Genomic DNA, 17,272 nt, shown 5'->3' with positions numbered 1-17,272 from the left:
GAGAAGGAGTATGATTAAAAATGAGATCTCAGACTCACACTTGATCTTCTGCTAGCCTCTGGCTCACGCGATGCACCCGACAAGCTTCAGAGAAGGATTTGACTCGTCCCATGATCCTGCTGGGCAGTACCACATACCCCACCTGTGGATGGGGGTCTTCTCAGCCCTGATTCTCAAATTCGGGGCCTGAATGAAGATTAAGGGAAACTATGGTGCTATGAAAATAGCATACAAGGCAGTTTAGCAAAGGTGGAAAGAAACCCCACTGAACCTAGAAGAAAAAGTGAGTGTTAATTCATGTTCGACTCTTTGTGACTCCATGGACTGTAGCCTGCCAAGCTCCTTTGTACATGAGATTCTTCAGGCAAGAATACTGGAGTGGGTAGCCATTCTCTTCTCCAAGGAATCTCCTGACCCAGAGGTGGAATCCAGGTCTCCTGCATCACAGGCAGATTCTTTACCACCTGGGCCATTCTTTACTACCAGGGAACTGGGGAGGGCCACCCACAAATGAGTGCCTGTCTGTGCAGGTGCTGAGCAGCCCTAGGGCATACGTGTCAGCAGTTTTGCCCTTTGCTTGGGAAGCAAGTTGTGTGTGTACCCAGAGCACTTTATGACCAGCACAATCAAGCGGCAAAGCCTGCTATTTATTTATTTATTTTTAAGTCCGTAGAGTACTCTGTGATCTGTGTATATAAGAAGGTCTTTCTCAAACAGGATAGAAATGAATTGGAGAAAACAATTGTTTACATGGTGGATATGTCTCCTTTGCCCATGTCCTGTTTGATAGTAAGGAAGATTGCAACACCAAACGGTCGCAGATATTCTGCTTGGAGTCACCATTTGTGATGATTGCTCATAGCTAATCAAAGGATGTTGTGAAATGTGAGTCACACAGCTGCCGGCTTCCTGGAAGTTCCAGAACCTGTATATAAAGAGGGAGCTTCCTGGTTGAGACGCTGGAGCAGCAGAGAGGTAGGAGCTCTCCGATTCCTTAAGCTGAGACGGAAGACAGAGCCCAGCATGCCCAGACTGCCTTTGCTGCTGCTGCTGCTCTGGGGCGCGGGGTCTCACGGCTTCCCAGCAGCGACTTCAGAAACACAAGATCAAGATGTGGAGACGGTGCAGGTAAATGCTGAATTTCACATGCCCAAGATGCAAAAGCCTTTTTTGTGCTTTTCCACAATATAACAGAATAGTATCAGTGTGCAGTTCTGGTGGTGATTTAGTAACTGAGTCGTGTCCAACTCTTGGTGACCCCATGGGCTAGAGCCTACCAGGCTCCTCTGTCCATGGGCTTCCCCCAGCGAGCATACTGACATGGTTTGCCATTCTCTTCCCCAGGGGATATTCCTGACCCAGGAATCGAACCCATGTGTCTTGCATTGCAGGTGGACTCCTGCATTGTGGGCAGATTCCTGCATTGCAGGTGGATTCTTTACTGTCTGAGCTATGAGGGAAGCCCCCAGCAATAGTACAATAGAGTTTATTTAAGGATGGATTTCCTACAAAGAGAGATTTTTGTCAGAAAGGGTATTCTCCCCCAAAATGTATCTAGCTGTGCATAGACTCTCATTTTTCCAGTTAAAAGTGATAGGGAACTAAAGGAATAATATACAAATATGTCTCTATAAAATTGTAATTCTGACTTCCCAGTAAATAGTGGCAGGAAGAGTTCTACTCCAAAATGAGTTTCCACCAACAAAAAGGATAATAAGGACCATGGAACCTAAATGCAACCTTTAAAAGTAGTTCTTTGTTTCAGCTATGACAGTATAAACCATCAGTATTTAGTAAAATTAGAGGATTTCCCATTCAGTGTTTTGATAATTTTATCTTTCATCAGAAATACCTGGAAAACTACTACAATCTGAACAGTAATGGGAAGAAAGTTGAAAGGCAGAGAAACGGTGGCCTCATAACTGAAAAGCTAAAGCAAATGCAAAAATTCTTTGGGCTGAGAGTGACTGGGAAACCAGATGCTGAAACTCTGAATGTGATGAAGCAGCCCAGATGTGGGGTGCCCGATGTGGCCCAGTTTGTTCTCACCCCAGGAAATCCTCGTTGGGAGAACACAAACCTGACTTACAGGTAATTAGATTGAGCACCAGAGTGGGAACGCTCTTTCCATCAGAGCCGTGAGAAATGAAATCTGACTTGTCTGTGTTTTATTTCACTTGAAGGATTGAAAATTACACCCCAGACCTGTCAAGAGCAGCTGTGGACAAAGCCATTGAGAAAGCCTTTGGACTCTGGACAAATGTCACACCCTTGACCTTCACCAAGGTCTCTGAGGGTCAAGCGGACATAATGATATCCTTTGTCAGGGGAGGTAAGCTCTTTTTGTAGCACCAAAGTATTCTTACCTTAACTTCCCCTTGTCTTTGAATCTCTTCAGCTTTGCAGATAGATTTCCTTGTTTAAAAAAGAGTGTTGATTTTATGGACTTAAGAAGGAGACTAGATCTCATTTGCTGCAAATCTGTTGGCCTCTTAGCAGTTAATGCTTACTCTCCTGGGTTAGACTAAATAAGAATCTAGAGAAACATCTGATGAATTCTCTTTCTTGTAGATCATCGTGACAATTCTCCCTTTGATGGACCTGGTGGAAACCTTGCTCATGCTTTTCAACCAGGTGCAGGGATCGGAGGAGATGCTCATTTTGATGATGATGAAAGGTGGACCACCGATTTCCAAAGTAAGTCAGCTTGTCTTGCCTCTCTCAACTCTCCCCCCTCCTCCCACCTTCTTGGTTCATTGTAATATTGGTTGATTTAACTGAAAGAATGTGTTAATAGAAATATGTACTTTTCTGTTACCACTTAGAAAATTAACAATACAGTTAGAAAATGTAAGACAATTACTTCTGTTAGTAAGACCATCTTACTGGTTACAAATGGGCTACTCTGAAATTTCTATTGAGAAAGTGTTGAATATCTTAATGTTTTCCTTGTGGGCATCTATACAGAATCTTTTTTCCTGGAAACACACCAAAGTGTAACAATGTTAGTAAGATATGTAGAAATTAAGGGAGATGATACTATATATATATATTCTAAAATTTCCAGCATTAAGCATCTATCAATCTATAAATAGGAAAAAAAATTGTGTTAATAGAGGAATATTGCTTCTCAGTGAAATAATATATGCCATATAACCACTGACAAGATTGCCTAATCTGTGCTAGAGCCTTTTTTTTCCATTTATTTTTAATAGTTGGAGGCTAATTACTTTACAATATTGTAGTGGTTTTTCCCATACATTGACATGAATCTGCCATGGATCTACATGTGTTCCCCATCCTGAACCCCCCTCCCACCTCCCTCCCCATCCCATCCATCTGGGTCATCCCAGTGCACCAGCCCTGAGCACTTGTCTCATGCATCCAACCTGGACTGGTGATCTGGTTCACACTTGATAATATACATGTTTCAATGCTGTTCTCTCAGATCATCCCACCCTTGCTTTCTCCCATAGAGTCCAAAAGTCTGTTCTATACATCTGTGTCTCTTTTTCTGTCTTGCATATAGGGTTATCGTTAGCATCTTTCTAAATTCTGTATATATGCGTTAGTATACTATATTGGTGTTTATCTTTCTGGCTTACTTCACTCTGTATAATGGGCTAGAGTCTTGTTGGCTGAATTTGCTTTTTAATTGTAATCATAGAATTAAAGTTTTAACCAATCTCTTCACTGGCTTCCCAGATAGCTCAGTGGTAAAGAACCCGCCTGCCAAATACAGGAGATGGGTTTGATCCTTGGGTCACAGAGATACCTGGAGAAAGAAATGGCAACCCACTCCAGTATTCTTGCCTGGGAAATCCCATGGACAGGGGAGCCTAGCAAGCTGCAGTCCATGGGGATGCAAAGAGTCAGACATGCCTGAGCACGTACTCTCTTCACTAGTAATGAATGCATCCTTCTCACCTTTCAGAAAAAAATTTATATATTTCAAAAAGCTACTGATAAAATAAGAACATTAATCCTTTTATAGTTGTAGACTACTTTTTAATTAAATGTCTCAAAACTGAAAACATTTCAAATAATTGCAAATGGGTTTATTGTCCCTTTTAGATTATAACTTATATCGCGTGGCAGCTCATGAATTTGGCCATTCCCTTGGACTTTCTCATTCTACTGACATTGGGGCTCTGATGTACCCCAGTTACATCTTCAGTGGTGATGTTCAGCTTGCTCAGGATGACATTGATGGGATCCAGGCCATCTATGGTGGGTATAAAGAAAAATAGTATAGACAAGGGGTCCTTAAAACATCTTTTGTATCTTTTGTCTGTATCTTTTAAGAAGCTTTCCTTGGTTATGTAGTTTTCCAAAGCCAGGCAGAACTAACTTCAGATCTCTTGTTCCTTTAGGACCTTCCCAAAATCCCATTCAGCCAGTTGGCCCAAAAACCCCAGAAGTGTGTGATAGCAAGCTAACTTTTGATGCTATAACTACAATTCGGGGAGAAATGATGTTCTTCAAAGACCGGTAAGACAACAGTTCTTTGCATTTTGTATTTGTAATAATAATAGGACTCACTATTATGGGGCTATGTGGGCCACTACTATGCTTCACACATTATTTATTACATTTGTTTATATACATGATTATAGTTATAATTAAGTGTAAACAATAACTTGCTCTTGCACAACATAATGAATTTTAACAACTTTTCCCCCAGCATGTATTCTGTCATTTGATTCTCAGAAAAATTGCCACTGAAGCAGCAAACCAGTGAATATAATTTCATTTTACAGATCTGTAAAGTAAAGCAGAGAGAAAGAAAGAGATCCTCAGGGTAGCGAGTTCACCAGCAGCAGAGCACTGCTTCAGGCCTCTTCCCTTTGTCCCTCTTTGGGATAGTTAAGTACATCAGTATTTTGTTAGGAGAAAGCAGTCCTTTTCACAGCACTATCATGCTGATGAGGGTTGTGTAGACCCCTTTGAAGTATCATCTTGGTAAAGACACCCCTTCCAAAGCCTCTGGTCATAATAGGTCTCTGTGCCCCAACCCTGGGAGGGGGCAAAGAACAGTAGGCGCCATTGCAGGGAGAACCCCCAGAAGCTCACGAGGTCCCGGCCGGGGGTGGGAATGGATGGTGACAGTGAGTTTCCGTGCTCAGAGGAGGGTCCCAGAGTTCCCGAGGCAGCGTGAGACCCCGAGAAGTCTAGGGTCTCCTTGCATGCAAGGAGTAGGGCCGCTCTGTGTGCAGTTCTGATTCCTAAAGGACCAGGAAAATAGTAATAGCCTTTTTCTGAATGGCACAGCCCAGCACGCATAGAAAGTAGGGGTGCTTTAAAAGGCTGGCTTCTCCTCACTCTCCTCCTGGAGTGCTCTTCTATGAGTCACAGTCATAGCTACCCCAGAAGGCAGGGAGTCAGCTCCTCCAGCTTCCCAGCCTGTGCGTTACTATCTCTGAATTTAAGGGATAAGGACAGATGCATGCAGGGGGCGGCTCAATGCTGGGGAGTGCTAGGAAAGATACGGCTTTCAAGGAAAGCTGTCAGTACAGCAGGACATCTCATCAAATCAAGTACATGAGGGATGACCCCAAAGAACCGGGCCGGGTCTAAGGTCCGCAAGACCTGAGAGGACTCTGAGGTCATTTGGATGTCACCAAGTCATGGAGACATGAAGGCTAGAAACACTGATGGTGACAGACTTGCCCCAGTTCTCAGAGTCAGGCAGAGGCCACTGGATCAAGAAGGCCAGAGTCTGCCCTGCAGCTTGGAATCAGGAAAACTTTTCTGTGGATCCACATGACGGTTTATGCTTCCTCTTTACCCCAGTCCCTGTGGACTGTAGAGTCAACTTTGTTGTTAGCAAATAATAGGCAGTCACTCAAGTGGCTTAGCACACAAGGGCCTGCAGAATCTCCTTTGTGAACTGCCGGTCAAAGGAGCACAGAGGGAGTGGCTAAGTAAAACTTAGCGTCTTATCAAGCGTCTTATCAGTCACATGGCCTTGGACACCTCCCTTTGCCGCCCCCCACCCCAATTTCTAATCTGTGAGATGGAAGTAATCTCTCACAGGATTTCTGTGAGGTAAGGCATGAAGTAGGTAGAGTGTGTATGAAATGCAGAATGCTAGTGTTGTGTTCCAGCCAGTGCCATTGGAGAATTTTGCAAGCTTGCTGTTAAACAGCATTATTAAAAGTTTAATTATATCAATTTAAAATTATATCTAAACCAAAGGTACTAAGAATAATCATAACTCATCCGTTTGTGTGTGCGTGTGTGTTAGTCACTCAGTCATGTCCAACTCTGTGACCCCGTGGACTGTGGCCCTAGCCTGCCAGGCTCCTCTGTACATGGAATTCTCCAGGGAAGAGTGGGTGGCCATTCCCTTCTCCAGGGGACCTTTCCAGCCTAGGGATCAAACTCAGGTCTTCTCCATTGCAGATAGATTGTTTACCATCTGAGCCGCGGGGGAAGGCCCCATCCCTCTGTATACCTTTGCAATTATTTTGCTATATTTTTCTATTTATTTATATTCCTGAGATGGCTTCTGCCTGTATGGGGGAAATACTATACAGTGAGGTACCACTTCAAATCTCTTGAAATCTGCAGTGGTTGGAGTATGTTCACCAAGAAAGAAAGCAAAGGCTACAGACCAAACTCCTCTCCACCTCCACTTTGGAGAGCCACATAAACGCTAACCCACAAGCCACCAGTGCCAGCCATAGAAGGGCCTGGATGACAGCAGAACTTGCTATGGATTTGATCAAAACCTTTTTTTTTTTTCCAAATTAGGTTCTACATGCGCGCAAATCCCTTCTACCCAGAAGTGGAGCTCAATTTCATTTCTGTTTTCTGGCCACATCTCCCAAATGGACTTCACGCTGCTTATGAGGTTGCCGACAGGGACGAGGTCCGGTTTTTCAAAGGTAATACTTCCAATTTTTGCTGTTCTTTAGTCACTAAGTCACGTCTGACTCTTTTGTGACCCCATGGGTTGTAGTCTGCCAGGCTCCTCTGTCCAATTAGCTTTCAGTTTTTACCAATTGGGGCTTCCCTGGTGGCTCAGAGGGTAAAGCGTTTGCCTGCAATGCGGGAGACCCAGGTTCGATCCCTGGGTGGGAAGATCCCGTGGAGAAGGGAATGGCAGCCCACTCCAGTACTCTGGCCTGGAGAATCCCAGAGACGGAGGAGCCTGGTGGGCTACAGTCCATGCGGTCACAGACTCGGACACGACTGAGGGACTCCACTTTCACTTTTTACCAATTAAGTTTTCTTCTGCTTCGGGGCTCATGTATGAGATTACTACTGACTTTCTTTCCATGGACTCTGACAAACGGAGCAGTCATGCCGTATCAGTGGGAGTCCATCTCCTTAGCTAAGAATCGCAGAGTGCATTTCTAACTGAAAAAATTTGAGACACAGATTTTCTGGCCTGTTTGTGAATCTGGACTTATGAAAGGATTTTCTGTGCAAACTATGTATTTTAAATCCTCTTCACCTCCCTGGGGAGTCCAGGAATAAAACATTGGAGTCGCTTGGTTCCCTAGAGCCTGTTTTCCCCGTTGCTTTCCTGAAAGGAGAAGCTGCCCCACGACAGCCAGATGGGGGCGCTGCAGCCTCGCCATTAGAGCATGCCTCGCAGACCAGCTGCGCTGACCCTGTCCCCAGTCTGTGAGAATCACAGAACCGCACTTAGCCTAAGGCCCACAAAGTCCATCTATGTAGTCAGATCCTACTCCAGACCTTCTTGAATGTTACCAAGATTCCCAGGCAATTCATATGTACGTTAAAGTGTGAAAAGTCCTTAATTACCATGAATTGCATGAGGCAAACTTTTTAATTCTATCAGAATAAACCCCAATCCAATGGTCAGCTCCTTACTTTGACAACACTATGCTAAATACCAGTTTTTCTGAAAATCTATGTTTGGCAGAGTATAGAGGAACATCAAGACACCTAACCCAGTAATACTCTCGAGGCAAAGAACTGAAAACAGTTCAGATGGGCAATAAACTTTGAAATGGGCTTTCTAGCTCTCTCATAAAGAAAATAAATAGGATTTTAGATACATAAAGTTTCAAACTGCTTTTTTCCCTGAGGGATAAATAAGAATACTTGTGCAATAAGAACAATGCTGGCTTCAAGCTGTAAGACCAGTTTTATCTGACTTGTGATTTACTAAGTATTGGAGAAGGAAAAGGCTACTCACTCCAGTATTCTGGCCTGGAGAATTCCATGGACTGTATAGTCTGTGGCGTCACAAAGAGTCAGACACAACTGAACAACTTTCACTTCACTTACGGAGTATAAACGTGCAAAATCTGGACACAGCTTAAATTTAAGGATTTGGAACTGTCTTCTAGTTAGATGTAATGATTTCTACCCAAGGTCACAAGTCATTACAGATCGTGAGTCATTACGACCCTCTGGACTTTAGGATACCTTAGGGTGAACTTCTGCAGCCTGCGGGCACCCTGAAGAAGTGAAGATTTCTATCCCTGTGGTGGCATGATGAACTCTTCAGTCATGTGAGCCTCTGGCTTTGGAAAGAGGCCACCAGCTCCATAAACCAGTCATTCCCAAAGCTCGCTACAGATTAGAATCATCTAGAAAAAAAACTTAAATGTACTAATTTAATTGGTCTGGGGTAGGCTATCAGCATCAGTATTCAGAAAGAACACGAAAGTCTCCCTCAACGATTCTGATGCGCAGCGGGGACACTGCCCTCACACGTGAGAGTGAGCATGTAGCTGGAGATCTGCCTCCTGCCTACTGCTGCCCTTGGCAAGGGTTTTCATCCGGTTTCTTGATTGGCAGGTAACAAGTACTGGGCTGTTAAGGGGCAGGATGTGCTCTACGGATACCCCAGGGACATCTACAGATCCTTTGGCTTTCCGAGAACTGTGAAGAGCATCGATGCTGCTGTTTCTGAGGAAGATACTGGGAAAACATACTTCTTTGTTGCCAACAAATGCTGGAGGTAAAGATTGGGTGCGAAAATGGGAGGATACCTGTCCTTTCTACATAGAAGTTACTAGATTGAATCATTAAGACATGAGTCTCACATTGCCTTGGCTGGCTGCCTTTGCTGTGAATGGCAGTAGCTTGTCTAGTTGCAAAGTCTATTGATCAATAATGATCATATCTGTCCTAGAAATCCAGGAAGAACGTGGGCCTGAATTGAGAAAGATAATGTGAAGAGAAGGGCATTCACCTTCACAGAACTGCTGCAGACACCAGGAACATACCTTTGACTGCATTAGACATTAATGGCACCTATTAGAGAAATTAGAATTAGATGTTATAGTTCAGAGGGACCTTATAAATTTTCTAGTCCACCCAGCATCCTACTCATCTCATCTCACCTCCTATTTTATACATAATCTGTGAAAGAGAGTTTATTATGTTTTTGCTGATGAATTCCTTCTAACGGTTTTGAGAAGGCTACATCTTTAACAAGTAGTTCTGACATTCCAATTATTTTTGACCAGGTATGATGAATATAAACAATCCATGGATGCAGGCTACCCCAAAATGATAGCAGAAGACTTTCCTGGAATTGGAAACAAAGTTGATGCTGTTTTCCAGAAAGATGGTAAGTGAGTTTATATACTCCTCTATATTTGGCCACCTCATGCGAAGAGTTGACTCAGGGAAAAGACCCTGATGCTGGGAGGGATTGGGGGTAGGAGGAGAAGGGGACGACAGAGGATGAGATGGCTGGATGGCATCACTGACTCGATGGGTATGAGTTTGAGTAAACTCTGGGAGTTTGGGATGGACAGGGAGGCCTGGCGTGCTACGATTCATGGGGTCACAAAGAATTGGACACGACTGAGTGACTAAACTGAACTGAACTGATTTTGTTGCCACAGAATAGCATCAGTAATGTTATTTAGAACAGAAAAATACAAAAAATATTTATTCTTACAAATGACTTAGATTTTCTTCAGGTTAAACCTAGAAATCATTTGTATAATATAATGTCTCCTTTGTTTTACTTCTAGGATTTTTCTATTTCTTCCGTGGAACAAGGCAATACAAATTTGATCCCAAAACTAAGAGAATTTTGACTCTCCTAAAAGCTAATAGCTGGTTCAACTGCAGGAAAAATTGACCAGTGTTTACAAGGTTAAACAGAAAAATATGTTTTACAAGTCTAGGGAAGGTGTTTCTTGAAGATCCATGTGTTGTGTTAGTCGCTCAATCGTGTCTGACTCTTTGTGACTCTTTGTAGCTTACCAGGCTCCTTTGTCCATGGGATTCTTCAGGCAAGAATACTGGAGTGGGTTGCCATTTCCTTCTCCATGAAGAGCCATATATTTAAATAAAATAAAGTTATTAAGTATAATCTTATTTTTAAATATAATCTTATTTATACCTCATTCAGCATTTTTTTTTTTAGATTTAGAATGTTATTTTTATATACTACTGTAATTTAGTTTCACAAGTGAGGCCTAAGTAAGGTCAGGTTTATAGTATGGATTCATATGGGCCAGTTTTGCAATGAGAGAAACTCTTCCGCAAAATAGAAGACTTTGACATTGATACTGGAAAACACTCTCAGTGATGTCTTCTGTCAAGAGAGAAAGAGACGAGATACGAGCCTTCGCCAGAAGAAAAACAATTCAAGAACGTATGAGCAATCACTACTACCATCCTGATATGCAAGGGACAACTTTGTTATAAAGTGTTTTACATTTGAAATAAAGCCATCCTTGTCTCTACTGTTTCTTAAACTTTCTATTATATTTGTTATGCTATTATTTCTGATTTTAAAGTCACACAGAGATTTTCAAATTTGAAATAAGAATTAGAGAACTATGCAATATATTCATGTGTGAAATGAGAATAGATGCAAAGTTCAGATATTGTCCATTCTCATGGAATTTACATCATACAGAAGCGGGGAGAATCTATTTTCCATGCCATTATAAGGATTCCAAAACTGGCTTTAGGTAAGCTCAGTGACAGCATGCAGCACTTTCTAAGGGCCTGTCCTCATCTCTCCTTCTGAGTACATGGAAGAGTTGTATTTTCCACAGTTCAGTTCCCTGCAGATGTGGACGGGAGGGGTGGCAAGTGGCATCTGGATAGTCTTGGCCAGCGGACTGTGCCCAGAAGTGACCACTGTCACTTCCAGATGGAAACCCTGGATGCTGGTGCAAACTTCTCTAGCACTGTGGGGATTGCAGAAACACGTGCATGCTCAGTTGCTCAGTTGTGAGCAACTGGAGACTCTTTGAGACCCCATGGACTTCTCTGTCCATGGGATTCTCCTGTCCATGGGACCCACCAGGCTCCTCTGTCCATGGGATTCTCCAGGCAAGAATACTGGAGTGGGTTGCCATTCCCTCCTCTAGGGGCTCTTCCTGACCCAGGGGTCGAACCCATGTCTCCTGCATCTTGTGCATTGCAGGAGGATTCTTTGTTGCCAAGCCACTGGGGAAGTCCCCTGTAGAAGCAGTTTGAGAGAATTTCCACAAGGTGGAAGAAGCCTGAATTCCTGGGCCAAGCTCTGAACAGTCACCCAAAACCTCAGTAGATTTTGCTTAAGAAATAAACGTTCATTGTGCTAAGCTACCAAGATTTTAGATTTTGTTAAAGCTGCACAACCTAGTTCTCCCAGATGAACACTGTCTCGTTCCTCATGCCTGAGCCGGGAGGACGTTAATGGAGATAGGAGTCCTGCAGGTAGCCGCTGAGCCCTGTGAGCTTCAGGCACGCCTCATGGGGTGCTCATGTTTGCATGCTCTCTCCTTCAGTCATGTCCCACCCTTGGCAACCTATGGACTGTAGCCCACCAGACTTCTCTGTCCAGGGGGTTTTCCAGACAAGAATTCTGGAGTGGGTTGTCATTTTCTCCTTTAGGGGATCTTCCCAACACAAAGATTGAACCCATGCCTCCTGCATCTCCGCATTGCAGGTGGATTCTTCAGTGCTGAGACACAGAGGATTTCCAGAATGTTTACAGACTTCCAAGTACGCAGAGAGTCTTGGGGATATTTTGAGGTATTCATGATTCTGAGGCAGGCAGCTAAGTCAACAAATTGGACAGCAGTATAACCTTCCCTTTGGCCAAGTCCCTCTCATATTAAAATATAGCATAGACCTGGGAGCGGGAGCGCGTCGTGGGGCAGGAGGGTGAGGGAAACGGAGAGAACCTCACAGTCTCAGGGTTTATGGTCATTGGGTTCCTTTCTGGCTTGTCTCTTGCCAGTCATTCTGAATTGGCATCTTTCCTGGGGGCACACGCATCGCTCAGCCGAGATGGATTCCAGCGAGGAGGATCCTGGGAAGTTGGTAGGACCTCTGGACTGGAGTCTCCCATCCCTTTTCGACCTCTCCAGAATCCTGGTTGCTGGTAGCTTGTCGTCCGGAGGACTCAAGACATGGTGGTTACTAATAGACTTCCCACAGTACTTCTTCATCCCCTGTGGACTCCTTCAAGGGCGGTGAGCATCACAGATTCCCTTGAACTTCATCTGGGTCATAAAATAGATGGAGAAAAGACCTATGGATCCTATCAACCAACGACTCCACCCACATGCCCCCTCCCTGGAACCCTCACACCCTGGGGAGGAGGGAAAACTAATTAACATTTCTTTGGGTTATGAAGTCCTTCCTTTGTGTGTGGGCCCAGCAAAATTATGCATGAACGTCCTCCGACAAACTTGGACTTTCAGCCTGCCTCCAAAAGAAGACTTGCGGACACTGCTGCCCTTTTTCTGTCTGTGAACCACGTTTACTACTGAAACTTTAGGGAAAGAGTTAGGGAAAGAACAAAAAACATTATGTAAAAGGTTATTAACACTACGTTGAAATATTACTGTGACAAAGGACTTCTTGGCTGGCTTGACAGTGGAATGACACCCTCCTCCTCCTCGAATCATCCTCGATAAACAAATTGGGCCTGAATTAGAGACATATAAAACATGGAAACTTGCTGCCAGTACCAAAGAACTTGGGACTTGGACCAGACATTTCACAGTGACCAGTCGTGGTCATAGTAACTATTTCTTTCGCTATAATCAGTCATATTTTATACAGGCCTGTGTCCCACTTCCTTTTGTTATAGCCATAAGAAATTTATAACTTGATCTGTAACTTGTATTAATTGCCAATTTTGTGTTATTCCTGTTTAATTCAATCATAGTACCTACTACTGGGAACAAATCAAATTTCATTTACTTGATAATGCCTCTCTGAATGTACAATTACTGCAAAAGGAAATCTTTGAAACTTTTTCTAAACATCTGCCCTCTTCCACCAATTTAGAAACTTTAGCTAAACAAATTATCCAGGCTAGACCCACAAGGATGGTTTCAAAGTATTATTGGGTCTAGAACTGTAACTTTGGTGATTGTCTTGATAATTGTATTTGTTGTTTATCATCACCTTTCTATATGTTTGGTTAATACTTACCAAACTCATTTGGTCAGGACCTTTTTTTTTTTTTTTTTTACAAATATAATAAAATAGGGGGAATTGTCAGGAAGCATTTAACAAGAGGCTTCCTGTGTGCTGTTTTGGATCTGTCAGGAACCCTCTGGCCCTTACTGATTCCTGAATATTCAGGAATTCAGAGGAGAGGCACGCCTTTCCCCGGGCTGAGGAATCCAGGCATTTCTCTTACGGTGATAAGTACCCTCTTCCTTTTTATGAGCCAAATGGTGAAAGGTGATCGTTTGCAACTCTCTCTTTAATAGGGATCATCTTAAAACATAAGTCTGAATTTTTTTTTCATTTATTTTTATTAGTTGGAGGCTAATTACTTTACAATATTGTAGTGGGTTTTGTCATACATTGACATGAATCAGCCATGGATTTACATATATTCCCCATCCCGATCCCCCTTCCCACCTCCCTCTCCACCTGATTCCTCTGGGTCTGGAATTTTAATCTTTATCTTTGCTGAGAATAACTACAGTATATATGCCCAAGCCATGTTGATTAAAACACCTTTGCTCCATCAAAAAAATAAATAAATAAATAAAAAATAGCATAATTGCAGAAAAGTGCATGTGTAAATATTCCCATCAATGTGTTATCACAAAGTTAATAACTCCATGGAACCCTCACCCAGCTCAAGAAACAAAACATTACCTGTGTCAAGGCGGGGGAAATGTCTCCCTTACCCCTACTGAGCCCTTGTGGCAGCGCTAATAATAAAGCTGACCCGAGACAGATTAACAAAAGAAAAAGAAATTTAACTTAATGCACGCACAAGGAGGTGTCATAGAAATAAGACCTCAAGCAGACAGCTTTTTTAGATAAAGAAACAATAAATATGTGAGGAATCCAGAAGACAAAGAAATTTACTGAAGAATCTAAGGAGAGTTTGGTTCGGAGCAGCGAACTGAAGTCGTGAGGTTTGTTTACACAGGCCTCTGAGTCCTGCACGTCCTGCGTCTGGTGATAAGGCTGTCTCTCCATCTTCAGCTGCAGGGGTGCCACCTGCGTTCAATTTGACCCTCCCTAAGTGCCGTTATGACAGCTGTTTATGATGAGGACGCAAAGAAATCTCCCTTTCAAATAGTGCCAATTTAAAGGATTCATCATCTGGCCATTGATCAGTAGGATCTCATATTAATTTCAAATAGCGAGTCAAACCAGTAAGTGTTTTTTAAGTCCTAACTAAAGATGCAGGAGGCGTCTCACAAGACAGTATGTATCCCTCACACAATCCTATCACGGCTCAGTTCTCTCTTAGCTCCTTCCCGGAATAAGAGCCTGAAACGGGGATTCTAGGTGCCTTCAGCGGGGGACGAGTGCTCTCAGGAGGAGAGGAAAAAACAGTTTAGAGCAGAGAAAAGCTACAGAATGCTGAAGAACGCGGTCTCAGACAGAGCTTCCTTTGGTCTCATGGGCAAGGAGCTCTGGAGCAAAAACTGAGTTACTGTTAGTCCTACCTTGAGACAAAGGAAGTAGCCTTCTGCATCCCTGTGTCAACCGTTCTCAGCTGAGGCCTGGTTTGGGGAGACAGGTGTAGCCCCAGGTAAGGCGTTGTCATTCGGCCAAGTAGCGGGACAGCTGGGAGCTGGAGCAGCTGACCCTTGCAGTATCCACAGGGCGCCGACGGGGAGCGGGGACAGCCGACAACATTCTCTCACACACTGTCCCCCAAGAAACCACTGTGCCCCCAGCTGCTAAGACCTTAGATTAAACTCATCTGCTTTTAACTGCATTGATCCAAGCGTATATTATTTTCCATCTGCCTTACTGTGTTGAACATTATCGCTCTGAACTTTATCCACTGACTTTGGGCTGTTACCACTTGTCATTGTTCAGTCACCAAGTTGTGTCCGACTCTTCGCGACCCCGTGGGCTGTAGCTCACCAGGCTCCTCTATCCGTGAGATTTCCCAGGCAAAAACACTGGAGTGTGTAGCCGTTACTTCTCCAGGGGATCTGCCCACCCCATGCCTCCTGCATTGGCAGGTGGATTCTTCACCGCTGAACCCCCAGGGAAGGCCTGTTACCACCTGGGGGCTTTTATAAATAATGTGGCACACATGTAGGCATTTCTGCTGACTGGATACCAAAGAGTACAACCGCCGAGTCACAGAGACTGTCAGAAACTCTCCAGATTCTTCCCTGGCTGCATCTTTGCTATTCCACCACAGCAGCGGTGGCTGGCTCTGCCCAGGTGCTAAACCAGCTTCTAACAGTGGTTCCTGCTGGGCCTGTGCAGGGTGTTTCTAGCTTCCTTCTCCAGGGTTTTCTCCCCTTTTCTGTTGCTGCTGCATCCATCTCTGCTATGCAACTCACTTAGAATTCATGCACACACAACTAGAATTGAGAAGATTAATTGTTTGTGCGGCCAATATTTTATCAATGTGAGAGGAATGGATGAATAAACACATTCCCCTTTCTTTCTTCAGAAGGATGTTTCAGAGAAATATTTCCAGTAGCCCCTCAGACAGTCCCATATTAAGCAACACATTTCTCATATCTTTGTCCAGTTGAGAATTCATCTGGGTATTGTCCCTCCTGCTTTTCCTGGTTGGGTCTCCTTGTCTCTCAATCCAGCTCCGCTGGGTTACCCTCAAACTTTTGTCTCAGGCTCTGCTTTCTAGGAACACTAAATTAAGATAACTTGGGCTTGGTATGTAGTGGCATTACAGTTACTAAGATTTTCATCTGGAGCTGACTATGAAAAGATGAAGATGAATGGTGAGGTGCTGGATTATCAGGTGCCTGCAACATTTCAACAGTATGAGAAGGAAGGTAAGAAGTATAGAGTGCATTGATTAACTGCCCTAGGGATTTAGTAAAGAAAGTACTAGGCTCAGAGAAGCCAAATATCTCAAGACACTTTGTGAAAGCTAACAGATATTAAGGAAACAATACCATTACTTAACAGAAATTTAAGGAAACAATACCATTCACCATTGCAACAAAAAGAATAAAATACTTAGGAGTATATCTACCTAAAGAAACAAAAGACCTATACATAGAAAACTATAAAACACTGATGAAAGAAATCAAAGAGGACACAAACAGATGGAGAAATATACCGTGTTCATGGATTGGAAGAATCAATATTGTCAAAATGGCTATACTACCCAAAGCAATCTATAGATTCAATGCAATCCCTATCAAACTACCAACGGTATTTTTCACAGAACTAGAACAAATAATTTCACAATTTGTATGGAAATACAAAAAACCTCGAATAGCCAAAGTAATCCTGAGAAAGAAGAATGGAACTGGAGGAATCAATCTGCCTGACTTCAGACTCTACTACAAAGCCACAGTCATCAAGACAGTATGGTACTGGCACAAAGACAGAAATATAGATCAATGGAACAGAATAGAAAGCCCAGAGATAAATCCACGAACCTATGGTCAACTTATCTTCGACAAAGGAGGCAAGGATATACAATGGAAAAAAGATAACCTCTTTAACAAGTGGTGCTGGGAAAACTGGTCAACCACCTGTAAAAGAATGAAACTAGAACACTTTCTAACACCATACACAAAAATAAACTCAAAATGGATTAAAGATCTAAATGTAAGAACAGAAACTATAAAACTCCTAGAGGAGAACATAGGCAAAACACTCTCCGACATAAATCACAGCAGGATCCTCTATGACCCACATCCCAGAATTTCAGAAATAAAAGCAAAAATAAACAAATGGGACCTAATGAAACTTAAAAGCTTTTGCACAACAAAGGAAACTATAAGCAAGGTGAAAAGACAGCCCTCAGATTGGGAGAAAATAATAGCAAATGAAGCAACAGACAAAGGATTAATCTCAAAAATATACAAGCAACTCCTCCAGCTCAACTCCAGAAAAATAA

At 43.1% G+C, this 17,272-nt stretch overlaps 1 protein-coding gene across 1 annotated transcript; it reads left to right on the top strand.

The window, feature by feature from the left end:
• The first annotated feature begins 974 nt into the window (after positions 1 to 974).
• On the top strand, positions 975 to 10,691 carry MMP1 (matrix metallopeptidase 1). Its single transcript, XM_070473684.1, has 10 exons — positions 975 to 1,128; positions 1,847 to 2,091; positions 2,184 to 2,332; positions 2,572 to 2,697; positions 4,075 to 4,230; positions 4,374 to 4,491; positions 6,757 to 6,890; positions 8,782 to 8,944; positions 9,456 to 9,559; positions 9,972 to 10,691. Exons 1-10 carry the CDS (start codon positions 1,024 to 1,026, stop codon positions 10,079 to 10,081), a joined length of 1,410 nt encoding a protein of 469 aa, XP_070329785.1. The 5' UTR covers positions 975 to 1,023; the 3' UTR covers positions 10,082 to 10,691.
• The last annotated feature ends 6,581 nt before the right edge of the window (positions 10,692 to 17,272 follow it).

The sequence above is a fragment of the Odocoileus virginianus genome, chromosome 10, assembly GCF_023699985.2.
Source record: "Odocoileus virginianus isolate 20LAN1187 ecotype Illinois chromosome 10, Ovbor_1.2, whole genome shotgun sequence".
Classification (NCBI taxonomy): domain Eukaryota; kingdom Metazoa; phylum Chordata; class Mammalia; order Artiodactyla; family Cervidae; genus Odocoileus; species Odocoileus virginianus.
This window is presented reverse-complemented; position numbering and strand designations above follow the sequence as displayed.